Source organism: Acanthopagrus latus, chromosome 12 (genome assembly GCF_904848185.1).
Source record: "Acanthopagrus latus isolate v.2019 chromosome 12, fAcaLat1.1, whole genome shotgun sequence".
Taxonomy (NCBI): domain Eukaryota; kingdom Metazoa; phylum Chordata; class Actinopteri; order Spariformes; family Sparidae; genus Acanthopagrus; species Acanthopagrus latus.
Window position 1 is genome coordinate 999,093 of NC_051050.1, and position 27,909 is coordinate 1,027,001.

At 40.2% G+C, this 27,909-nt stretch overlaps 1 protein-coding gene across 1 annotated transcript in view; it reads right to left on the reverse strand.

Annotated features, from left to right (window-relative positions):
- The window catches only part of dcc (DCC netrin 1 receptor), a 289,488-nt gene that overhangs the window by 113,210 nt on the left and 148,369 nt on the right, over window positions 1-27,909 (reverse strand). The window contains exons 8-12 of the mRNA XM_037118172.1: window positions 20,287-20,446; window positions 10,243-10,397; window positions 9,283-9,431; window positions 8,939-9,077; window positions 3,732-3,781 (exon numbers count right to left, since the gene is read on the reverse strand). Of these exons, the coding sequence (XP_036974067.1) occupies window positions 3,732-3,781; window positions 8,939-9,077; window positions 9,283-9,431; window positions 10,243-10,397; window positions 20,287-20,446 (653 nt within the window). The remainder of the gene's footprint in view (window positions 1-3,731; window positions 3,782-8,938; window positions 9,078-9,282; window positions 9,432-10,242; window positions 10,398-20,286; window positions 20,447-27,909) is intronic.

Genomic DNA, 27,909 nt, shown 5'->3' on the forward strand with positions numbered 1-27,909 from the left:
GTAAATTAGATCTTCTCAAAGAATCAATAATCATGATCGCTGATAATAATTGATTATATTGTTGATTGCCAAATTTAACCATCAAATTCCCTACTGATGTTCTGTAATATTTGCTATTTGTTCAGTGGATCAGACAAACAAGCACACCTCCAACAAAAAATACAAGTAAACAGCATTTGCTGTTTTTCCACCAGCACTTTTGGCCCTGCCAGGTCAAACCAAGCTGCACTGATTTGCTTTTCCATCAACAGTTCTATTGAACTGAGTTGAGTTGAACCCATGCCGGCAAAGGACTTGCTCTGGAGTAGGGCAAAGCCAAAGCCACCAACTCTTAACAAGCACTTGTCTCCACCTAAAATCAGTACTGAACTCCAGTCCGTGCAGGAAACCAGATTTTTTTTAAAGTCTGTGTTCAGCTTTCAGCACTTTTGTCACTACCAACTGAGTCTCTTGAGTTTCCCTCGCCCTGTTTGTACCTATACTGTTTCGTCATGTTTACTTTCAGTGGTTTTAGGAGTCATGTTAGTTACTGCTGGTGAAAACACAATGTTTCCTGTAAGGCTGCTTCATAATAATAGTTCGATAACCAAATAATGAGTAACTTTATCATTAATACACTACAGTAAATGAAATGTGTTTATAACTCAATAAGCGGAGCCACTTCATTAGCAGTGATTCTTTGGTAGTGCTGCAGGGATCAAGACAAGAGCGTCATTGGTTTAGGACCACTTAAGCAGGTAGACCAGCTGTAGTGGAAATGCTGCCACACCAAATCAAACCAAGTGGATCCAGGCAGATGTAATGGAAAAATGGCAATTATCTTGCCAAGCTGTCATGTGGAAAACAAGCCACTCAATACTCAGCTCTCTGGGTAAAGAAAATCCATAGATTTAGCATATCAAACTACAGATGTTGACCATCAGCTGCAGAATTACATCTGCAGCCCTGTTCTGTGTGCACTGCACAATTTTGTGAATACCCTCTGGCAATTATTTGAACCTCCTGACGCAACACCAGAATAAAACAGTCATTGATCTTCTGTGGGTTTCTTCCACACAGATTCCAAGTAAAAACAGTGAGATCATTTGCAGTATAGCTGCTGACTTTTTGACTCGAAGCAAATCTCCAAATTCTGTTTCCTCTGGATCATCAAAATACATTTTGTGGTGTCAGCAGGTTTATTGCAGGTGTGACAGCCCCTGTATGTCTGTGTGTGCTGTGACTAACTGTGCTGCCTCTGAGGTGGGAACTGGTTGCAGTGGTGACAAGGAGGACCTGATTGTGGTTGTTGGGAGCACTGGGCATGAGTGAATAGACACTAAAAAGGCCCGCACGGCAGAGAAAGGGGGTGGTGGTCATTTGAGGATTTCCTAAGATCGAAAGCCTGTAAAGGCAAAGTATTGGGAAGAACACCAGGGAGTGGCCACCCTGGTTCGGACGCAGGTTTGAGATCTGTTTCAATAACGATTACTCTATCATTCCACCCAGCCTTGCCTCCACAGAATTCTTTTATCAGCATTCTGCCAACACCTTTGATGAAGACTGCCAAGAAACAACAAAGCCCAAACTGTTTTCTGAAGTAAGTGGTGAGATGTAAATTCAACACAATCTGCCCTTGAACACATATTGGGGATGCTGTTTAATTCTACTGTAGCTGTTAAACAGCTAGAGTAAAAAGGGCTGATAGTGACTGGCTAATAGTTCTCTACAACTGCCACAGCACCTTTTGATTACCTGGCACATCTACAACATATCTCCACATTTTTCTGTTGTATTTTAATGGCCACTGCACGGCAGCTATGATAGGTTCCTGTTTGTATTGTACCCATGGGTGCACAGACAACCTTCACTGGATTACTTTTGACACTTTGAGAGGCTAAATACCATTGAATATGGATTGAATTGGATTGGATTTTGTTAGGTAAAAACATGTTATTATTACACATCAATCTTTTATTCGAGTGTTTGGACTTCAATGCTGAAATTATTAGACCTGTTCGGATTGTACAAGTCAGAAGCAATCCACACAAAACAATGACGAAAGCTTTGCAATTTTTTTCTGCAAATGTGGAAGGCACATTAGAGCAATGAAACATTTTGCTTCAAAACATATTTGTTGGTGTTTAGCCTTCCAAAACAAAATAACAAAAAGGGAAAAAAAACCCTTTTTCAGCTCTTATGCTATAAAAGTTTGTACCACTGCAGAAAATCAGCCACTCAGGCAAGTTTTTTCTTCCTGTTGAATCATTAATTGCCCAGCCATATTACGTTCCCTTCCATGCAGTGCTGTTGCCAAACAAAAAGCTGAAGCATACTATCGATGATCTCTAGATATGATAGATAATCTTTAAATATGCCTGATCATATTTTTATTTGAAGTATCTGGTTTGAATATTTCACTGGGCGGGTGTGGTTACAAGACACATGAACACATAAATGGCTGTCATTGCCCTGTATCATTTTATGATATCTCTATCAGAAATTCCTCACTCAGTGGCTAGTGACAAACTAGATGCAGTCAGTTTATGAAAGTGCATTCACAGTCATCCTCTGCGTATCTTGGGAGGTGACAGAGGCCAAACAGATCATTAGCATTACAGTGCATATCTTTGTTCTTATTCAATGGCCATTCAACAGGTCTCTCAGACCACCATACCCATAACCCATTTGTCACTGTGCATCCACAGACACAAAGAGCACAGACAGTCTGAAGAGAGAGCTCTGATCAAACTGTCTAAACTTGGCTGTGCTGATAAAATATTAACCAAGAAACTATTGCTGCGCTGCCGATTCATCCACCTGACATGCACTGAAGAACACTGTGTTGTGTAGTAGTTAGCTAAAATAGAGAAAACATGTGAATTAGAAGTCCCCACAATTTCATTTATGTACTCTGAAAAGGGAGGCTAAAAATCTCTGATTAAACTGTAAAACAAGGCAGGGATGAGGAAACATAAACCATAGTCCTGTTCATCTCGCATTTCTAACCTAAAATGTTCCCAGAAACATAGTATAGTGGCCTTTTTAGCTGTAATACAATGTTGTTTGATGTTGAAGATTTCAGACTAGAAAGATCTTCAATGACTGATATTTTGTGCTTAAATAAACTAAATAAACCCACTGCCTTGGTTTTCATGTATGAACAAAGTAAATAAACAAATTGTCCATTTTGAGAATAATATATGTATAGTATATCAAGCAATTATAACTATTGATGCATTAATGTGTTCATAACTTCATGGTTGCAGCAGGTAAAGGATGAACTCATTTCAATAACTTTATATACTGCTGGGTTGCTTAACCTATATTAATATAATTTAGCTACGACTTTGGATTATTTATATAAAATGCAACAAAAAAAAAATAACCTAAAGCTTTAAAATAAATCAAAGTAATATTTGCCTCTGAGATATGATGAAGTAGAAGAATATGGTTTAGGTTTAAATGGTATTTATCATGTATATGTTGTTTTGTGAGGGAAGCGACATCCCATGGTGCCACCCTGCAATTAAATAAATGGGCGTGTTTACAGTGGAATTTAGGCACACCCAGCAATTGGCTAGCAATAAAATACCTTTGGGTGGGAGGGGAAATGAGTTGCATATGGCACTTTCCAGTGCAAAAAATCTGATTATATCAATTACAGTTTGATAAGGTGAAAGTTGCTGGTACAATGTACAGACATGAACAGTGGGAGAGGATAAATTAAAGGTATACAAATAAATACTCACCCTGGATAGGACAACGTCTATGGTGATGTTCTGTGGAGCGGCACTGGGTACTGTAGAGACAAACACAAAAACTGTGAATACTGTGCATCAGGTTATTCAGTCGTCAGCGATAATATGAATGTTGAGACTGCAGTATGCAGTGAGCAAAGGAACCTCTACACTTAACTTTTACAGCATCTTACAACAGTGAGTAAACCCCTCACACTTCTGCAAAAATTCTATTATATCTTTTCATGGGAAAACACTGAAGAAATGGCACTTTGATACAACGTAAAGTAATGAGTGTACAGCTTGTATAACAGTGTAAATTTGCTGTAAAAAAGTGCTGTAATAACTCAACACACAGCCATTAATGTCTAAACCGCTGGCAACAAAAGTGAGTACACCTATACGTGAAAATGTCAAAATGTGACCTTAGTGTCAATATTTTTGTGTGGCCACCATTATTTTCCAGCACTGCCTTAACCCTCTTGGGCATGGAGTTCACCAGAGCTTCACAGGTTGCCACTGGAATCCTCTTCGACTCCTCCATGACGACATCACTGAGCTGGTGGATGTTAGAGACCTTGCGCTCCTCCACCTTCCATTTGAGGATGCCCCACAGATGCTCAATAGGGTTTATGTCTGGAGACATGCTTGGCCAGTCCATTACCTTTAGCCTCAGCTTCTTTAGCAAGGCAGTGGTCGTCTTGGAGGTGTGTTTGTGGTCGTTATCATGTTGGAATACTGCCCTGCGGCCCAGTTAATGAAGGGAGGGGATCATGCTCTGCTTTAGTATGTCACAGTACATGTTGGCAGACATGGTATCCTAAATGAGCTGTAGCTCCCCAGTGCCAGCAGCACTCATGCAGCCCCAGACCATGAAACTCCCACCACCATGCTTGACTTTAGGCAAGACACACTTGTCTTTGTGCTCCTCACCTGGTTACCGCCACACATGCTTGACACCGTCTGAACCAAATAAGTTCATCTTGGTCTCATCAGACCACAGGACATGGTTACAGTTATCCATGTCCTCAGTGTGCTTGTCTTCAGCAAATTGTTTGCAGGCCTTCTTGTGCATCATCTTTAGAAGAGGCTTCCTCCTGGGACGACAGCCATGCAGACCAATTTGATACAGTGTGCGGCGTTTGGTCTGAGCACTGACAGGCTGACCCCCCAATCCCTTCAACCTCTGCAGCAATGCTCTCAGCACATATGTCTATTTTCCACAAACAACCTCTGGATATGATGCTGAGCATGTGCACTCAACTTCTTTGGTTGACCATGGCGAGGCCTGTTCTGAGTGGAACCTGTCCTGTTAAACCGCTGTATGGTCTTGGCCACCATGCTGCAGCTCAGTTTCAATATTTACAAAAATGTGAAGGGTGTACTCACTTTTGTGACATACTGTATATATTATGTAAGTTTCCTCACTGACATGTTTGTTTTAGAATATAACATTTTCTAGTTTTTCTCATTTCTCAAGCTTCAAGTTTAATTTTGTACTCTTAATCATACTTGAGTAGCTGTTCATGAAAAGTAACAGTACAGTAATAGTACATTACTAACAGTTACCTATCCACCTCTGAGTACTGTAGTGAATTTGTTTTTTGTTTTCTTTTTCTTTTAGATAATTGGTTTTCAACATTGGGGTTGGGACCCCCAAGGGGATTAACGAGGTAATTTCATTCCATAGGAAAGCCACATAAGCAGGAAGAGAAGGGACAGAAGACTTTCTCTCAAGATTATAGGAATAAAAGGAACATTCTAAAATTTTGGGAGACACTTTTGTCTACTCAGTCACACATCTGCGAAAGAATATAATTTCTTGATACTGTAAAAAATTGACAGTTTATCTGCTTTAAGAAGGTTAACTTTATGCTATGCTAAACCCATTTAAAATGAGATGGTTTCTCTCTGAGACTCTGGACTTCAAACAGATGATTTACAGTGTGTTGTCTACATGCTAGGTTGACTTGGTGTCACATCATTGCTGTCAGTCAATCATGATGATGATATCAGCACCGAAAGGAAAGGAATCAGATGAGGCAACGTTCAGCCTCTGATATCTAGAGCAAAATGAGATTTCCACTGAAAACATGACTGGTGGCACACACAGAAGTCTGTGCTGTTTTTTTTACTCCGGGCTTAAGATCAGTAGAACGCTGAGACTTTCAGTGAGCATCACAGAATATGATCCAAAACATTTACCAGAAGGATGAAGCAACATGAGAGAGATGACGGAAATTACAAAGTCTATAGTTATAGATGCAAGCAAGAGAGAAAATCACAACACAAAAGCATGTCCGAAAACATGAACAAAAAAGAAAAATAGAAAAGCAACTTACAGATGAAAGTTAGGATTCTGAAGAATAAACACAGCACAGATGTGGGAGAACATGATGGAGAAAAAGCACACAGAAAAAAATTCATGAAAACAAAAAGAAAATTAAAAAAATTGAGGAGAAGACAAGGTGCAAGGGGAAAGCAAACAAAAAATGGAAAGTGTGAGGTATAAGACAAATTAAGAAAGTAACAGGACAGTGATGAAAAGGCAGCAAATGAGTGGTTCAGTCCCCAGACAGAGATACAAATTGTTATGTTCAAATTGAGAATCAAGGTTTCGGTTTGAATGAACTCTGCATCTGTCCACGCAGACGGCTGATTAACTGTCAGCAGCTTATCTGTTGACTCAGCTGCTCACTTGTCTCTGTGTGTGTGTCTATGTCTGTGTTTTTGTGTGTCTCAGTTTTATTGTGGATTCAATTAGCCCATAAGTCATTGTTATCATTGAGACACAGCCGGAAAGTTCTCAATACAGCCACTCTTCATCTGTGTGTGAGTGTGTGTGTGTGTGTGTTATTTCTTTCTTTTTTTTTTTTTTATGTATTTATGGTGTGATTACAGCTGCAATGATGTCTTCATTCTCTCTCAGTGTCTATACAAGGAGATTTTGGCAACAACAACATATTAAGCAGCAGGCAGCAGCAGGATGCTTAGTCTGAACTTAAGTTCCATTCAGAAGGGTAGAATGATCTGAATGTAAACCAAAGTGAAGCTCATACCACCATCGAAACTACAGGACAGGTAGCATTTAGCTATTTTTGTGTGTAGAGAGCTCAGTTACACACAGTGGAGAGAAACAGGTGGATAACGTTGCAGATAATTGCTGCCACCTTTACTAGAACATGGCTACTCATTTTAGAAACGTGTGCAAATTGGGGTCTGGTTTGGTCACATCAATTGAAAGTGTGTTTTTTAGTCAAAATGTATCGTAAATCTAAATAAATGTTGCGTAAAAAATAAGTGATAAGTGTTATAAAAGGGTAACTCCACCAATTGTCCACACTAAAGTGTATTTACAAGTCTTGGGGGGTACTACTGCATTTGGTGGCTCCAGAGGAAATGATGATGTCACACTGTAAGTAAGTAAGTAGGCACCATGTTTTGAAAAGCAGTCCACTGATATAGCATTGCAACACTGTTGGACTTATTTTAGAGAGTTTAATGCAACTGATCAAAGCTAATGCAGTAGCAGCTTTTTCAAAATCTGGAGCCTATAATACCCGCAATGCTACTTAGCTATGTTTTATGGTGCAGTGCTAAAGATTAACTGAGGAGTCTCAAAGCCTGGGGGAAGAAGCAGTTGTGCAGTTTTGTTGCACATCACTAAATAAACTTTTTTTGTTGTTTCACCATTGTTCCCGTTTGTCCAAAAGAGGCCTGTTGATTAGCTTTAAACTCTTAAATGTATCAAAAATAATTGTTATTTTAACTCAATCAACTCATCATAAAGTCTACAGCTACTGGATTATTGGAAGAGCAATGCCCAATATCAAAATTACCTCAAGGGGCTTTACAATTCTGTTCCTGAGAAGTCGAATACTTCAAAGCAAGGTAAGAGTCCCTGTTTCTTTGTTATCTCATGTCACATATGCTGCTTTTGATCTGTGCTGCGTATGATGGGCTGTTTGTTTCAAACTCCACCTTGTTCACATGTAGACTGGAGTGAACAGAACTCTGTGTGTGTGTGTGTGTGTGTGTGTGTGTGTGCATGCGTGCGCACAGTACACGTTATGGTGCTGTGCTCATGCAGAATCTATGACCAATTATAACAAATTATGTATTATCACGTGTTAATCAGTATTAAAGGTACTCATACAATTTCCCACATTTGCCCTGAATTCATCCTAATCATCAGGAGGACAGGATGGAGAGGGGATAAAAACAACGTACATTTAAGAAGAATAAACTCAAGATTATGAGAGAGGAAACTGCAGTGAAGAAGAGAAATTTGAACGGATAAGAGAGAGATGAGGTAGGCAGCACCTGGTCCAGCAGTTCTATGGTGTCAGCTGAATGGCTTCAAACTTGGACCGAGGTACACCAGTCACGGTGCTGACAGCAGACGCGTGCTCAGTACAAAGTAGTTTTGGGAACACTGTGATTTGAAACATCAGCAGCCTGTTTATTAGTTTGATGGGTTTTATTGATTTTACAATTCAAATTTAAAGATGTGGTCAATATTTTCTTAACTACTACAGCCTGAACTGCAAAAGCCTACAATAACTAAAGATGTTCCACTTATTGTATTACTGTGCTGAAAACAATGTAATCAGTTTAATCAGGTATTGATCTCTTCAGCAGCTTGTCTATCATAGATCGTATTCAGTAAAAGTCTTCTTATTTTAACAAAAAAATGACTTCAGCTCCTCCAGATGTTTTTTCCAGGACTGAATCTATTCCACATTGTCAAAGGTCTACAGATCTTCTGTTATGTTGTGTTGTAATCAGGCTCTTTGCAACCACTGACATCATGTCCTCAGTATTTTACAAGATGTATGTCTTTACATATAGTCACATACTGTATGTAAAGCTGCTGATAATTAGCTCCTACTCCAGAGCTCTGCATGACTCAGTAGTGAGACAGAACTCTGTTTTCAGCTCATCATTAGTACAACGAACATTATTTCCTGGTTAGAAGTCTATTAAAATACAGCAAAAACCAGGAAATAATAACAGGCTGCTGTGCTGCTAACCCTCTACTCACAGTTCTCAGAAAGGCTGGTTTTAATCTTTATAGTTTAAACCAGATAGGACTACTGACATGATGTCAGTCAGTGCTGATCATAACAATGTGGTAAACTGTGATACATTCATCTATTGATGCTCTGTGTGTAAGTTACCACACTGGATGAATTAGAAGATGTTAAGGTGAAGCTCACTGTCTGACTGGGTTGTGACGCGGGCAGTCTCTGATGCAGTGCCTGGTCCATAGCGGTTGATCGCAAAAACTCGAACTGTGTACTCTGTGAACGTATTAAGTCCGTCCATTTTGTAGTTGCCTGCATTCACCTCCACACTCTGAACAAAAACACAGAGGAAAGATTACACATTATACCATCAGAGTAAGTCTATAACATGACATCACTAGAAAAATTAAGTTTGGCTCATTTCAGCAACATGTAACTTCACTCTCGTCACTCTCTGAAAAGGTTATCGAATTGCAATAAACTCCATGAGAGGACTATAGTTCTAACAGTAGCAGTATGGCAGTAATGGTGCTGACCTGTTCCTTGCCAGATGGGCTCTCAGTCCACAGCAGCCTGTAGCCTAAGATGGGACCATTTGGTTGGCTTGGAGGCTCCCAGCTCACCTGGACTGAGGTGGGTGACAGAGCCTCAGCCTGGAGAGACTCTACCCTGCTGGGAACCTGGACTGTAGAGACACACAGAGACAACACACCACTCGCAAATGCCGATATGAATAATATTACAAGTACTACTGCAATCTCATGAATGCAGCATTAGATATTTTCAAGTTGTTGTTGGAGGGTTACACAGTAATGATGGCATGTTTCAAACCTATTGTATTTAGCTTTTCCTATGGTTCATTCAATTATTAAAAAATATAGCGTAGCATATACCCAAGTCATTAGAGTCTTAATGTATGACAGTTTTCTTTTATGGATATTATTTTTTGAAATCTAAGTAAAAAAATGCATTTTCTTCAAGGACCAGAAATTTTCAAGAGATTTTGTTACCTTTGAATAAGTGTGTGTCTGAATTAGAAAGTCACAATCGGCACATTGAAAAAATAATGGTCAAAGGTTAATCAGCATGGGCCAAGTCATGTTTCTTCATAGTCTCTTCTTTGAATCAAGATCCAAAAACGTTGCATACTACAGTACAACATCATCAGGGTTACTGTTTCAATTTAACATTATCAACTGTTTTCATGGGCTGAGCTGTGGGTAAAATCCATTGAATCCTTCTCTAAGATAGTGCTTCATTCCTTAATGTTGCTGGGCAAACCAGTTCCTCCATGCTTGTTTAAAATGTGTCTTTTAACGTTTTTCAGCCAAGCTTCTGATGGCTTGCTGGGAACATTTTTCATCAGCAATTGACATACTGTGTTTGTCTATTATTATATTATATACACCATGTAACATATTAAGAAATACAAAGAAATTTACATGGGGCACAAAAACGTATGTGTGTGAGCGTGCGCGTGTGTGTGAATGTCTTACGGTCGGGTTTGGTGGTGATCCTCAGGGGGGCAGAGCTCTCTCCTGGGCCCATGTCATTGTAAGCAATGACTCTGAAGCTGTAGCTCTCTTCTGGTTTCAGGTTTGAGACTGTCAGCTCTAGGGACTCTGGCTCGGACACGTTCACTGACCGCTCCCTGACACAGGAAAACACACGTTGTTGTACACTGAGCCATTTTCAGTGCAAAAAAAAAAACAGTACACACGACAACCTCCATTTTGTAATGTATATAATTTTTTTTTTATTATTATTTTGTAACAGTGCAGATAATCACAGTTTTTATCAGACTAGTGCAGTGCTCGTAGGAAATATGTATTCCTCTAGAAAAGTGGGAGGTTAAGTAGCTTTTTCATGGATGGCCAAATGAGGCTGTGTTTGAAGGTGGGACGACAGGGATATTTAGGTTTGTTGTGAAATCCGATATTCCAGGGTATAAGTGGCCGTTTTTGACTATTTCTGGAGTCATGATTTTCAGCACAACCTCACGTGTGACTGTAGAGTTTTTATTTGTATTTCTTATTTTTTTGACATACTGTATTAACACAATGGTCCTAAAATAAATTTAAAAAAAAACATCCGAGTAGAAAAAGTTTTTTGAATGTGAAAACCACAAATATGTTTAACAAACCATTTTCTATTACTTGTAATGCAAATATAAATAGTTGTTTGCTAAATATGTGCGTACATTTTAACAATTTGCAAAGTTATATGTAACTGTTTACATTTAAATGCAGGCAATACTCAGGCCTGCCCGAGCTCCTTCCAGCTGAATGAAGAGCTGCACTGCCTGCTCCACATTCATCATCTCCTCACTGTTTCGACTCATTAAACAAAAAACGACTCCACTATACACTAAACACTACATAACTATACACTCCAAACACGCTAAATGTCACAAATCTCTCAACACTCAATATCGTTGGCTGTCTCTACACCGACTGTCATTCATCTGCCTCTGTCCCTCCCACAACTTCCTGTTCCTAAACAACCAAACTTGCTGATTGGACACTTTCGTGACAAAAGCCTGTTTGTACCGTTTCTTCCTGCACCAGACACAAAGCAAACGTGACGGCAATGTTCGCGGAAAAGCGTGGCGGACATTATTTACCCTAAGTCCGGTTTTGGACCTGCCGGTGCGTCCGTCGACTCAGGAGGTGGGCCGTGTGGGTGGCCTAGCGGCTAGCAGCTAGCTACACACGAACATCCACAGATTCCGATTCCACTTTGTTGTCCGCGCGTCTCCAGATCTCCTCAGACTCGTTTAGTCTCATATGATCCACAACAGTCAGTTTAGATGCACAGAGCAGAGCGGGACTGAACCACTGGCAAAATCCTGGTCCAGCTTGCGCTGCAGCATGTATAAATCTGCTTGCTGTTGTGGGTTGGAGCTCTGTAGTGATTGGCTCTGGTGCACACGTGACTGTGGTGGCTCCGGTTAGCAATGTTAGCGGAACTGGTAAAGCATTTATGAAATAATTTATTAACCGTATCATTGCAGTCCAAACAAATACGACGTTGCACACCCTTGAACCAAGCAGCAGCCATGTTGAAACTCTCAGGTCAGTCTCTGATCCTGATCCGCAGAGATCTTTGAGGAACAGACACACACACAGACAGAAATTCCTTGCTTTTATAGAGAGATGTAATCTGTGTAATCTGGAAGTGACTAGAGTTAATCCTCAGATTACTGCACCTCTGTAGCCTCTCAGTCCACCAAAGCACTTGTCAGTTTCCAATACGCCACCAAATACACAGTGAGGTTAATTCTGCTCAAATCACTGTAAAGACAGTACAAATGTCTGGTTTTATACAAAATGCTGGAGATGATAGTTTAAAATACTGGTAATAACAATGACTGACATTTTAATCTTGAAAGAATTTGTTCCCACTTCAACAAGAATTGGGAAAACATTAGCCTCATTCACACTGCTGTTTGGATGCAGGGATCCTGCGGCAATTCTCCAACCTCCTCCTCTGTGCCAAAGTCCAAGAGGTGGCGAGGGGTGAAATTTGATCCGCCTCTGGAGGGAGTATCAGAGGTGCAGTATTGGCGAACCGCACCAGTGTAAATGGATAAGCTGGTGTTGCATAGCAAAGCCATGTCGATTGGACAGTCTGATAACTACACAGGTCCTTCACTCAACAACATAAAGAGAAATGTCCCACAAAGCAATGTTACATGACCAAAAAACAGTAACACTGTAACTGTAACTGTCTTTGGCAACCTATATGAGGAGAAAAAAAAAAAAAAGCAGCTGTACGTGCAGAAGCATCTGTCTGATGTCTGTCCTCCCGCCTGTCCTACCAACTCTTCATCACATTTCTGCCCAAAAAACAGCGTCTGTCACCGGCAAAAAAACTTCAACTCACCAAGTGTTTGTGTTGAAACAATTCACAGTGACAGTCAGCCCCCCTGACCGAGACTTCAGTGAACTTACCCTCTCCATGAGTGACAGAATCAGACAGCGTCCAGTTTACTGATGGCAATAATGAAATTATCTAATTTAGAGTGAAAAACTTCACTTTGTCACTTCCCATGAAGTTTGGTGGGTCAGGATCTCAATCACAACACACTATAAGAGCATCCATATGATTGTAACCAGTCAGTAGGTTCATGTTCAGATTAACAAGAGGACACCAGGTGAAACACCTTGAAAACACACAGACGTCACTATCATGACGTGTACCATCACACCTTTATAGGATCCACAGCTCTGTGTGAACAACCAATGGTGGAGAATTGACAAACCACCTCTGCAGCGTCTCTGTGTGAAAAGGGCTACTGTTCCCTCTGCTTCCCTTTTCACTACATTCAGCTTGCAGCCACCCCCCATTGCTCCCTCAGACATTCAACCACCTCCCCACCTGACACTCACCCCCTCTGCTCCAATCTGACACTCTTCACTATCCAGGTGGGAAACGAACTGAGGAAGATGAAGGTAAAGAAGGCTATGACCCCAGACGGGATCAGCTCCAGACTCCTCAAGTCCTGTGCGAACCAGCTGTGCAGGATTGTCGAGTATCTCTTCATCATGAGCCTGAAGCTGGGAAAAGTGCCAACACTGTGGAAAACCTCCTGCATGGTACCAGTACCAAAGGCCCCTCACCCAATGGACTTCAGACCAGTTGCTCTCACTTCATACCTGATGAAGACCCTGGAGCGGCACGTCCTTGTACATCTCCACCCTCTGGTGGGTCCTTTTATGGACCCTCCCGGACAGATCACTGTCTCACTTGGAAAAGCCTGGAAGCACTGTGAGAATCATGTTCTTTGATTTCTCCAGTGCTTCAACACCATACAGCCTGCAAGTGTGAAGGAGATGTGTCACAGGTCCAAGTGTGTGAAGGAGAGGTATCACAGGTCCAAGTGTGTGATGGAGAGGTATCACAGGTCCAAGTGTGTGATGGAGAGGTATCACAGGTCCAAGTGTGTGATGGAGAGGTATCACAGGTCCAAGTGTGTGATGGAGAGGTATCACAGGTCCAAGTGTGTGAAGGAGAGGTATCACAGGTCCAAGTGTGTGATGGAGAGGTATCACAGGTCCAAATGTGTGATGGAGAGGTATCACAGGTCCAAGTGTGTGATGGAGAGGTATCACAGGTCCAAGTGTGTGATGGAGAGGTATCACAGGTCCAAGTGTGTGAAGGAGAGGTATCACAGGTCCAAGTGTGTGATGGAGAGGTATCACAGGTCCAAGTGTGTGATGGAGAGGTATCACAGGTCCAAGTGTGTGATGGAGAGGTATCACAGATCCAAGTGTGTGATGGAGAGGTATCACAGGTCCAAGTGTGTGATGGAGAGGTATCACAGGTCCAAGTGTGTGATGGAGAGGTATCACAGGTCCAAGTGTGTGATGGAGAGGTATCACAGGTCCTTCCTTCCTGCTGCTGTCAGACTCTACAACCAGCAGAGCTCCCAGTAGAGCTCACTGTGCACTGTTCTATAAAAACTCACACATAAGCCATTTCTAATTTTGGTTCACACCATTGGGCAATTTTTAACACATTTATTATTTGTGAATAACAATACACTGCCACACTGTTTATAAATACACTGTTCATATTGTACATACTATGTGGGTACAAGTCTAATTCTATTTCTTACTCTTTTATTATGTTGTTGATTTTTTGCTATAATTATTGTTTATTGTTATATAACTGTCCTTTGGCTGCTGTGACACAAAAATTTCCCCATGTGTGAAATACTAAAGGAATTCTGATTCTGTTTCTGATTCTGGGATGGTTTACGCACTCAAGCTTCTTGTTTTTGTGTTGTGTTGTGATTTTATTCAGTGAGAAGTACAAAAGAACATCAAACACAATGAAGTTTGGTTTCAAACTAGACCCTTATTTTAGAAGGAAGGGAGGGTTAAACCTGTGCAACAGTGTGAAATAACTGTGTACTGCTGCTAGAGGGTGAAAGGGTACAATTTAAAATGAGCAAAAAGCAACAATAAATTAACCACAATTATTGCAGGCATTAGGTGCAACACACACACACATTGAAAAAAAAATAAAAATAAATGTATGTGTGTTCAGCATAAAGCTGAAATCAGAATGTGCTTAGCCAAGCTTATGAAACACACTAAAGTGTTCTTTCCATTTTTTTTGTTACTGAGTACTTTCTTATATCCCTGCTTCCTTTGTGTGGTTTATGTATTTTTTTGCAGTTGTATGTATACATGAGCAAAAATCATGGGAGGGACAGGGGGTTCCAGACTCCCTCTGTCTGGGAAAAAAACAAGATTTGTCTCACACACACACACACGAAAAATATATTACATTGTAATTCTCCTGCTGCTCAGAGTCATATATATATATATATATATATATATATATATATATATATATATATATATATATATATATATATATATATATGTGTGTGTGTGTGTTTGTGTGTGTATGTAGTGGTTAGATCCATCAGCCAACATCATTATCAGGCAGCAGAGAGACACAAATTCAACAAAATACAATAGGTGAGAGGAGTTTTCAGGGTTTATGAATTCATAAATTGGGTGTTGAGTTAACAGGTGAGTCTGTTTATATCATACAATGGGAATTCTGATTGTCCTTCAAAGGCCACGGTCAGAGGTCATTCAGTTCGTTCAAAACCAAGAACCCACAGAAGGAGAGAGAACGAGTTTTACTCATTATCTCATTCCCATCGTTCAGGGGCTGCTTCTTATTTTCTCTCTGTTTGAAAGACAGACAGTCAGAAACTCCCTCACCTCATTCAGTTTCTCTGTTTTTACCCTGCTGTCTGTCTCTTTTACTCTGTTAGTCTTTTGACACAATCATCAACTGATCAATACATTCATTCTCAAAATGCATTAGAGTACTTAATCATGGCATAAAAAACGTTTTTCATATTGATAAATTCCATCCATATTGGTTTTCCATGAACAAGCGCCCCATCTTAATTACGCAAACATGTAAAAATACATGTCTTGCCATCAGGATATAATCTAACAATATTTATCATGCTGTTTCACTGCGCTGTTCTGCTGGGATGCCACACCCACCCAAACACCTCACAAATGTTTGTCTTAATTGAATAATTCACACCACATATTTAATAATGCAGTAAGCAGTGTCTCCACCAATCAGCCACAACCTCGATCTGCTCAGGAATGACCGGATTAACATGACAAAATGTTCAAGGCATTGACCTGGCCTCCGAATTCCCCAGAACCTAATCTTATCAAGTGTTTACTGTACATGCTGGGACAAGTCCATTCTAAGAACCCATCGCCGAATGGAGAGTGTCCCTCTGGCTCATCTCTTCTAGCACCAACCTTTTGTACTGTACCCACTGCAGGTGTTGCCATGTGTGACATGTCTCAACCTTTTTTTTTTTTTTTTTTTATCTTGGTTAGGAAAAAACAAGTGATTCATTCAGTGAAATGTTTCTGTATGACAAAAATCCAAATCATTTCAAAATGCCTAAAATGTTTATGCTCATATAAACTGAACTAAAATGTGTATTGGCACGCAAAATTTCAGCGTTTGAGTACCATAACATATTCTGAAAATAGTAATAAACCGTATGACAAGCCTAACTAAGATGTATAGTGACTCAATGTGTAGTAACAATGGGTGAAAAATCATCTTGATGTCCACCTAATTAGGGGGCCAAGCCCGAGGGGCCGAGTGAACGCGTATGCAAGCAGACACGTTTCCTAGGACCAGCGGTGCTAGGAACCCTGTTGTAATTGTAAAGACTTTCATTTTTCTCCTGTTAAAAGTGGTGCTGCAGGCTAAACCGTGCAAGGGAGGGCAATGCAATTTGGAGGATTAGTCCAGACACCTACACGTACCTGATGTAAGGTTATCAAAAGAATTTTGCTCGGTCAAAAAATTATTAACAAGCACATTTCTGTAGGTAGCTCTAAAAATGTAAACTGTTATATCTCGGTCAAACTAAATGCTATTGACAACACATTTGAGATCCTTGGTTGCCATGACACTGGGAAGGGATGAGCCGAATTTGGCAAATTTTGGCAACTAGGGAGTGCTAGAAATATGGGAAGTTTATATCTCTTGAACGGCTACACTGATTTTTACGAAATTTGGTTGGTATAATGTAGGGCCAATCCTGAGGCCATATTTTGAAGGTGGTCATGACTAGTCAATGTGGGTGTGGCTTATTACAAGATAAACAACAAACATTAATTTCAGCCAAACTGCTGAGAGCTGTGAAATTTATATGGTACATATAGTACAGGACACAGTTCTGCCATACCAATGATTGCACATGTACTCCACTAGATGGTGCTATGATGGATGCAATTACTTTTTTACCTGTAACTACCACATTTTAAATAACACATTTGCAAACTTTATATGCATATGTTCCGTGGGTTTCATGACGTAGGACATGCCCACTTCTGCTGCACATTGCGTTCGCCAAATCGCCAGAAATGCAAAACCTACTTTTTTGAACTCCTCCTACAATTTAAGGGCCATCTGCCTGAAACTTTACACATACAATCTCCAGATGTGTCTGATGAAAAGTTGTCAAAAGAATTTTAGCACTGCAAAAAATGCTACTTATAAACAATCCTTTTTGCTAACAAAAAACACACATATTGTTTCATATTTCAGTCAAACTAAATGCTTTCAACAACAAACTTAAGTCAATTGTTCCTGAAGTCATCCAGAGGCTCTGTGCCAAATTTGGTGCAAAGTGGCCCATAGGTGGCACTATAATGGATTGAATGGAGTTTTTGCCTTTAGCTTCCACATTTTAAAGAACACATTCATAAACATCATATTCATGTATTTCCCAAATAGAACTAGGTTTTCTGACACAGGCACCGTCCACTTCCGCTGCACTTTTACTTCAAGTCATCACACACTAATCAACATAAATGCATTTTTCCTTGTCACTCTCATTTGTTCTTACAATGATAGAAATGTAATGAAACAGTACATATAAGATATATAGTTAAGTAAAGATTGGTTAAAGTGGGCATAATTTGGTACAACAAATCCAAATCAGCACACATTCAGCCTTTTGCACTTCCAGTGCACCTTCCATTACAGTGAATTACTGTGTCCTCACTTTTGCCCCGAGCCCATCATCCATTGGGGCAAACTTCCATGGGCTCTGCAGTGCGCGGGGTCCTAATCACGCTGGGGGGGCTTGGCCCCCATTCATAACTGCTTGCAGTTCTACTTTTTTCTGTATTCCTTCATTTGCTTCACTCTAATATATATTACATGTGTTTCCTGGAAGTTGTTTTAACTGACAGAAAAAATCCTCACGCTCCCTTCTTGCCATCTCCCACTTTTTTTTCTGTAAATATTTTATTGTTATCCCTTTAATTCCCCCTCCGTCCCCCCTCATTTTGTACAAGTTATTAGCCCTGAAAATTTGTTTTAAAAAATAAATAAAAAATTAAAACCTTTGCCCCTGTTCCTTCTGTAAGTCATTAGGACTGACAGAATCTCTCTGCCGTGTCATTTTATGATGAAACTTCAGGGCCTCTTTTGTCCAGTGTACCGTTCAGAGCCCTAAAGCACTGCAGACCAGTTAGCCCCTAAGGTAACAAAGCTTAAAAGCCTGGATGTGAAAGCCTTCAGCTGGAGCTCTGGCTGTCAGAGGTTACCATTTAACATCAGCGGGGGACTCGCCAGTATGTCACCCAAAGCTTTTTCCAGCAAATGTTCAGAGCGGCTGTGTGCAGCAGAGCTGTGATCAAAGGAAGGAAGTGCTGTCTTTGACATACTGTTAGTATACAACTCCACACCATCGCTCCTTTATCCCTTTGTACTCTAAGTCAGCAAGATGGAGCTTCCTGTTTTACAGTATTATGGCTCATGCACCTTCAAGTCTGCAATCTTTTTAGATAACAGTGTGGCTCTAAACATTGCTAGTTTGGACTGTCAGTTGGCCTTTCTGTCTTTCACGTCAGTAAAAACAGAAATATCTCAGCAACCTTTGATGGTTTTTAATAACACTTTTTATAGAAAAAGATTTTCCCCAGTGGATGAATCTTAATTTCATTTCAAATTACTGAAGTGTTTAAACAATCATAGATGCTGATACTACACACATTTATGACCCCTTGTGATGTACATGTTTGTGCACACATGCCTAATTTATGTGCTTTAATACTGCTCACTTTTTTGCCCACATGTGACAAACAACACAATCCATTTGGATATTCCTGATTAGGCCTAATTCCAAATGTAGCCTTTTTCAGTTAGGCTCATGTGGGATAGGCCAATATTATTAATATAATATAATCAAATCATATAATCCTGCAAAGATTGTGTAATAGTTTATGGTATTCTTATCATCACTGGTTGTGTATTATGTGCAAGATTTGTAGTATGTTCAATATGAGCAGTAGTGCAGGGTTCTCCCCAGACAATGGAACGATGGCGCCGCACCAATATACTGCTAGCTCAGTGCCACAATACTCATTTTCAATGTTAGCTGCTTTGTAACGGGTGAGGGTGACAAGCGAGAGTTGGTCAGGCGGTATGTTGTAGAGGAAATGCTGCCCTATGGTTGACTAGCCCACATTTTGTGCTATAATAAACAAGATCCCACTACTATCAATGCCATGCTGCCTCACTGAACATCTTTTTCTTCCTACCTGGAGAAGGAGTATGCAATTCTGAAGGCCACGCTGAATGTTTATGTTGGGGGGGAGGGGCCTTTGGCACGTGCTGAATGTAACTAATAAGTAACTTGTAATCTAACTTAGTAACTTTTTTTTATTTTTTTAAAAACAAGTAATCAGTAAAGTAACTAAGTTACTTTTCAAGGTAATTGTGGCAACACTGGCATCATACCATATTGTATTATTCTGTACTGTATCATATTCTATTGTTTCATATCGTATAGTAGTGCACCGTGTCTAATTGAACTGTTTTGTATAATATGTCCCGTCAGATTTAGAAAATTACGCGGTCTACATTTGACAAAATCCAATTTAATCCAAAACCAAGTGTTTTGGTAGCTCTGAGGTCAACACCACAGTTCTTAAACAACCTGAGTGCAATGGTCCCCTACCATATTTCTTTGTGACCCCTCAAAAAATAATGACTCCCAGATATGACAGGCTATTTCAACTACTGCGCTGCCACATTGCTTTCCATGACTTGTGTTTTATTTAAATTATGAGAAAGAAGGGTCTCAGGAAAGTTTTAACTCCCTAGGATGCATACTGGGAAGTCTGTTAATTAGCTAATCATGTTTCTTAAGAAACATATTTCTGTACGTTGACTGAACTCTGTACAGTACTTTCATCCAAGTCATTTTTTCAAGTCAAGAGACTTCAAGTTACAACTTGTGTTTGTATGTTCTAAAATGATCTGAAAAGGTAAAAAAAAAAAAAAAAAATAGAAATGTCAACTCAGTATGTAAAGCTTGAATATTTATGTTAAGATAGAAAATATTGAAAAGCTGATTTCACTAAATTCCATAGTGACTTTTCACAGTGCAGACTTATGGGTTGTCCTTATCTCCAGTTTCGAAACCTCTCAGAAAACAAAAAGTCCAGTCTTACCTCTCGACACCGTCCTGGGAGTAATAAATGCCATAGGTCTGCACAGCTCCTCCCATCTCCTCCGGAGGGCGCCAGCTGAGTCGGACAAATCGGCTTGAGACAAGGACAGAGACCAGGTCGCGGGGGGCAGAGGGGAGGGCAACGCCTGGGCTGGGGGACACTGGTGGGGGATCAGAGGAGGAGTAAGTCAAGGGGGTGCCAGAAGGAGCAGGAGGAGGACGAGGAGGAGGAGGTGTGTGGACGGGCCTATACTGAGTGGGTGTGGCCTCTGTTAACAGTTCATCCAGGAGAGGGGGGGAAGGAGGGAGGAAGGAAGGAGAAGCAGGGATGAGGACGGGGGAGGTGGAGGGAGGTTCAGGAGGTGAGAAAGGGAGGCGGAGCAAAGAAAAAAGGAGCAAAAGACAGATGAGATGAGGAGATAAGGAACGGAAAAGATGTGGAAGAGACAAGAAGGAAGAAAAGGAAGAAGAAGAGTGGTAAAGAAGATCACAGGCAGGAAGAAAAAGCGGCAGAGCATCTGAAGAGTTTAGTCTCCAATCATCACATATCAATAAGGTAAAAGCAAAGACTTTCGCCTGCCTCACATCACATCACAGCTCAGAATAATGTGATCTGATGACTGACAACTAAAACTGGCTGGATTCGCTCAGTCATTTCAATTAGATGGAATTTAAATGAATGTTGTTCCTGGAGAAGTTGATTCATGTGGTTTATTGGCGGTGTTATAGACTTGTCTAACAGTTGGTTAGAATGTGAGCAGTTCCTAAAAGGTTATCAGACATACATGAGATGCAGATGGGAGACAGATCCTGTGTATGGATAATGACATCCAAGCCTTTACACATGGTGTTAACTGATAGGTCTGCAGAGCTGGATGACTGTTACCAACTACAGACAGCAGCATTGCTTCAGGAGACTTGTAAGGGACAGATACAACATGCAAGACAATGGTCGCATAACAGAAGAAATTGAGTTGAGTTGAGATGTAGGTCACAGGAAAACAACTTCACGTTGACTCATCATTTAATAATTTTAGTAACAAAAATGTCAATAATTTGGTGACACATAAGCAAGAATATAAAAATGGTGACAGCTGTGGGTTTGGCTCATGTCCTTCTCCATTGTCCATTCTCCATTGGATAAGAAATGCATTGTGGGATCTCTGTTTACCCCAAGTTTACACAATTACCCCTAATGTCCTCGATAAAAGTATGCAGAGCAAAAAAAATTGACGTAGATGGACTGTAGACCAACACATATGGCGAGAGTGTATTATGTGTGTGATCAACAGTGTAACAGCAGGTTTGACTTTGTCACTTCAATATAAAACCAAATCCAGCGACAGTTGGATGTCCCACCTTAAAACACAACCTCATTTGGCCATCCACGAAAAAGCTAGTGATGGGAAAGGCAGTTCTTTTTACTGTACTGAATCTCTAGAATCCGTTCATCAAAATGATTCGTTCAAAAGATTTGTTCACCGAATCGTTCAGTGCTCTCCAACTCCCTGAAATGATAAGCAGCCAAACGATCTGTCATTCAGTTCATGATTCAGCCCTGAGGTTCACGTTCACTTACTGAGGGACGGTGCGTTCACGGACTATAGTACACAATCGTTCGCAGGAGACGCAGCGCTGTTTTGAGAGGTAAAATTATTACACGGTGAAAGTGTCCTCTGTGCACAGTAAAATCGCTTAACATGATGCTACGCAGATGTTAGCAACACAGCGCTAATTTTAGCTGTACAGTTACTGAATGTGAATCGACTCCTCTGCCCTGAGTGAGTGAGTGAGTGACACAACGCCACTTTCAGCACAGTACGTGAACTAGAATCACATCCTCAGTGACGTGAATCACGAGTGAATCAGTCGTTCGCGAACAACCTGCTGAGGACGTGAATCACGTTCGCACTGTCACTGAATCAGTGTGAACATGAATCACGTGAGTGACTTTTACTGTGCAGTAAATTCACTTAACATGATGCTACATGGATGATAGCAACACCGCAGTCTTGGAATTTTATGGAACTCCATATGAATATGAAATATGAAACATGTCAGTCAAGGTGAACCATATAAGACTTATTTAACTTGAGCTTCTATTGAGCAGAGTAATGATTAGAAAGTGGAGAAAGCCAAGATATATACATAAAAGCCAAATTAGCCCAACCGAAATACTTTCTAGAGTATATTAATATTACTTTAATTCAAGTAATTAAGTAATATTTTTCAGGGCTTGAAATTATAACCATTTTAGTCACATATGTGCCCAAAATGTAATCTGTGCGACTTCAAAATAATAATAATAATAATAATACATAATTTCTCAGTCTTTGTTAGCTGTTTGTGAAATGTTGTGCTTGTGCGCTACGTTCACTCACATCCTGTGCATCTCCTGTCCTTAAAACCTAGTGTCGCCCCTGTCTCATTCCCTGATTAAGGTTAAAGGGAGCCGACATAAGGCTGTTAGTTAAAATTCCAGCCTGCGGGTTAGAATAGAGAGGCATAACCATCTGAGAAAATGTCTCCCTATACTGAATCTCTCTAAGAACAAATTAGCACTGCCACTCTATCCTGTCAAAGTCCTTCTGTGCTACCAGCGACAGGATAGAGTGGTCAGGAGTGCCAGATTTCGCAAACAGTACATGCAGACACCTTTGATGTAGAGAGCCCAGAGACGGCGTCTGCCATGACGGTGGCGCGCCGAAGATACAGCTGCTTGTGTGAGTTGTTCAAAAAGCTTCTTTTTAAAAAAACTCTGTGTACACAAACAATGTTCTCAATGCCGTATTCATGTGTAGAGACCCTGGTGATACACCACCGTGCCATAACCGGAACTCATAGGTTTGACTTTTAGGTTGCCACCAGTGATACTGCTGTAGAGAAACATCTGCAAGGCAACAACACACACACACAATTTTTTTCCATCAATTTGTGCTTTTAATGCTTTAATTTCAAAGTCCTCTGAGAAGAGTTATCGTTACAATAATTATATCAATGACTAAAATATAAGGTCATAGATATATACAAAATGTTTGGTTTGTCAGGATTCCACCCGTGATCCCTCAGGTCTGTTTTTGGACAGCCTCTTTCTTTATATTAGCAAACGTGGGTTAGCAGCAGGGACATGCACATAACTTTACAGGGACAGGGGCTCAAAGTCAGAAACGGGCAGTGTGTGCGTGCATAGCATGTGCCATTTTTTTTTTTCCCTGACCTTAATATGTAGATTAATTTCAAATTAATAAACAAAGTACTTATATAACGCTAACTACTTAGCTGTGTATCGTGTGTAGCTGTGAGTGATATGCAATTGCCATTTCCTTTGTGTCAACAAATTTTTGTCAACATGAGTTTATTCACGTTGCCATAATACTGAGGTTTGGAAGACATGCAATTCAGCTGCAATTCTTAAAAAGCAATGAAACTCTGGTTTATTATTAGCCTATTTACAAACTAGAAATACACGGTACACATCAAAAAACGTGACAAAACCAAGAAATGATGGTGTTAGTAGGAACAGCAATGTTTACAACAGCAAAGTCACAGTAAACTCAATATCTGGAAGAAGTTTAAGATTTGTGGCAAGATAAACAGCTGACACACACAGCTGTCATTATTAGGTTATTCTTAACTCTCATTAACAAGCAGTAAGCTTAATAAACATAAATGGGCGCTTTTCTGAAATATGACTCATATTTAAGCACATTGAATAAGTGGCAGATGTCTTGTTAGCCCCCACAAGGAAGTTATGTTAATGGATTTATAATGCAGAGGTTCAAGTGGCTCCACTGTCATGTCTAATCTATGTGCGTGGTGCAGTTCTCAATGACGCAGTGGCATCTCATGTCTGCGTCTCCATAATGATGGCAGACAATTTAATATGACTCTGCATGGGGAAAACTTAGTATGTGTGTTAGAGTAGGTGGAGCTCAAAAACACGAGACAAACAATGTATTATAACTCTGCAAAAGCCGGTACATTTGATGTATTACCCCTCGATTCCACAAGATACGTGTCCGGTCCCTGTTTGATCTGTCATGGTCCCACCGCGACACTGGAGCTAGAACACAGTCATACACGACGTGTGGCAGCCCTACTGGTGGGGGAAATAATGAGAAGCTCTTGTCATTCAAAAGAGTGTAAACTCCACTCCTCTCATCTCTTCCATCATAAACTGAGAGACATCCAATTTATCTCCTAAGTCAAAGGTTAGTCCACAGGGTCTTTAAATGTTCAAGTCCATCTGTAAATGTCAATACAGCTTTATGGAACACACACACATTTCACACTTCATGATGGGATGAAAGAGAGAGAGGAGGAGAAAGAGGGGTAGATAAATACAAAACAGCAAAAGATAAGAAACAGAAATGAAGGGAGATAAAGATACATGAGAAAGAGATGGAGGGAGGTAAAATGAACAAATGAAGGAAAAAAGAAAAAGTGGGGTATGACAAAGGCAACAGGCAGAGGTGAGGGGAAGAGGGAAAGAAAAATGAGGTAGAAAAAGAGGAGAGAGGAGATGGATGAAACAGAAAAAGGAGAACCAGAACAATATGATGGAAGAAGAGAAGGAAAAAAGGGGAAAGGGAAAACGATTGCAGACAAAAAAAACCTGAGAAATCAGGGAGAAAAGAGATAAAAGAGGAGAAGATGGAAACAAGAGTGTTAACACACCTCCTCTCATCTCTATGAGATGAGACTTGGTGTGTGAAGGGCGGATTCGTTCCTGCTCAGTGACCCAGCCGAAAAGCGTCACTCTCTGCCGAAAATAGACGGGTAGGGTAAATAACAAGACACCACAGAGGAAGAGCTGGAAAACAATCTGAATAAGTGCTGAAATTACACTGCGGTCTGTGTGAGGACAGATGATACCTGTTCAAGCATGCAAGGGACACATACACTAACTACACGCGCACACAGACACACACACAGACACACACACACACACACACACACACACACACACACACACACACACACACACACACACACACACACACACAGCATCCTTTTTTTTTTTTTTCTCCTTTCTCCTTCACTCTGGCCATTTTTTTACATCTGCTCTGCATTTATATTGTTTCTGCTGCCCCACTGATCTTTGGGGGATTTTTTTTTTTTTTAGCACTGAGGTTTGCACAAAAAAAACAACATGCTTGTATGAAGAATTGTAAGATACACTGAAATGGACCAAAAACTGTAGCGTATACTGAGTATACATATGAAAACATATGAAAAGTTAGGCTAGCATATGTAGATTAAACTAGTCAAACTTTAAATGAGCTTAAAGTAGGATTGTACTTTCAGTGAAATCTATGATTTGGGATGTAGTGGAGAGTAAACACACCCATCATCACCCATCATGGTTAAAATCTCCTGCTACAAAATGGGACAACCCTTCAAGACTTCACCAGTGGCATTTATGTAAGCAGACATGACATTTCCAGTATGCCCCCTTCAGCTGTGGTGATTTCTTTTTGCGTTACCATGGCAACACTAATATAATCACAATGCTTTTTACCATTTATCAGATGGAGATAGGAAACCATGGATGCTCACAAAATCACTCACTGTCAAACTTCACACATTCATTCATGTCTTATAATCTAACACTAGCAACCACTGGTACAATGTGCCTGTCTGCACTGATATTATAGGAGTTGTAATAGCTGCAGCAACTTCACTGCTGGACTTCAGTTTCATTTCAGGCCCCAGTGCAGCATTGAAATACATCCAATGAGGGGCCGTCATGTACAAATCAGCAATAATGTAATGTTAATTAGCTAGTCAGTTAGGTACCGAGAAATCAACAAACTACAATAGTAGAGACTGTTTTACACTTTTTCTAAAGAGATATATTGAAACAGAGAGTTATCATAACCTCACATCTGAAGTATCACCATCTGGAGGGCCACTAACACTTCATCCTACACCCCTATCGCAACAAGAATCAGGACAACTTAGCCCTAGATGTGAACATGCAAAATGGAGGGGTAAGTCTAAGTGGTGGGGGCAAGGGGTGTACTGGAATTGGGCCTTCTATTTTACTACTAGATCCCCTTGGTATTATTGTTTTTCATTCTTCTAAAAATCATTTCCACACAATTATACAGGCCTACTGCTACTGATGTATTAGTGGTTTTCACTGCACCCGTAATCTTATCTAAACTAGTGCGGGTGGCTGTTTCTTGACTTAATCCAAGTGGCGTACAAATGCAGGTAATTTGTTTTAAATCCTATTTATTTTCTCACTAACTAATATTCTTTGCTGCTGCTGCTAACTAGTAAGTTGCTCCTACAACATGAGATTTAACTATGCAGCTTACCGTATACATTTGAATCCTGATTTTGTGGGCTTATGTTTGTGTTAACTCATATAAGGTAGTGTTATCAAGATAAATAGCAGGGGAAAGGAAAAAAAAAAAAAACAGCTAAACTCCGCCGACACTGCTAGAGTTACAAAATACAAATAAATGTTGCTCTGTCTGTAGTATTAATGCAGTATAAATACATGAAGAACTTCTTACATGTAGAAGAAACATCTCCCTCCATCCCTATCATCTGGCTTTTAAACTTTTCGTTCTCTCTCTGTCTCTCTTTTTAACCTTTATTTATGCAGACGAAGACTGCTACGCTCATTCACTCGCTTCAGCTTCACTCAGCTTTACATTAATTCTGCCTCGCACTCTCTCTCTCTCTCCCTGCACTCAATTTCAGGGCTCATTTCAGCCTGCTGCCGTTAAAGACACAGGCACAAATGGTGGAGATTTACACAAATAAATATCCATTCTGTGTGTGCGTGTGTGCCTGCATCTTTATGTATGTGGTTGTGTGAGTGTGTGTCTATCTATCTATCTATCTATCTATCTATCTATCTATCTATCTATCTATCTATCTATCTATCTATCTATCTATCTATCTATCTATCTATCTATCTATCTATCAACAGCACTGTCAAACAACTGAACTGAAAGAAACATGAAGCTGCAACCTAAAGAAATGTAAAGGACACCATTATTCATCATTATTAGTATGAGAAACCTGACAGCTTTGTAGTTGTTCAAAGGTGTAGTGGAAAGTTTTACTTGTTTTTAACTAAAGGGGGGTACACACATAACAATAATCGGGCTGATTTTGCTCCGATTTTACCCCTTCCAGACCACGGAAGATTATCTTCTGTCTAATAAGATAATCTTATACGATTATCCTGTGGTCTGAGGTGTGTTAAGAGTCAATTTGTCCCGATAATTTGCTTGGAAACGGGTCGTGACCGACAATCTTCATGTGTGTGGGGAAAGCCGACGACTCCTGAGTCACTACTCCACGTAATGTGACGTGAAACACAACGCAGCCAACCAGCTGACCGAGGAACACGGAAGCGGATGTAAATAAAGACAGAGGGGAGATCTAACTTTTCCTATGGGGGTGTTTGAATTAGCCATTTTAATGTTTTTAATGGGTTTTGCGTTGGTGCTAACATTAAGCGTTATGCGCTACCGTTAACCGTCACACTGGTGGTTAATGCAAGTATTGTGTGTTGTCAGAAAAGCTCACGTTCCCTCTTCTATGTCTTCCATGTCTTTCATGTTTTAAAACATCTAATATCTCTTTTTTTATATAAATT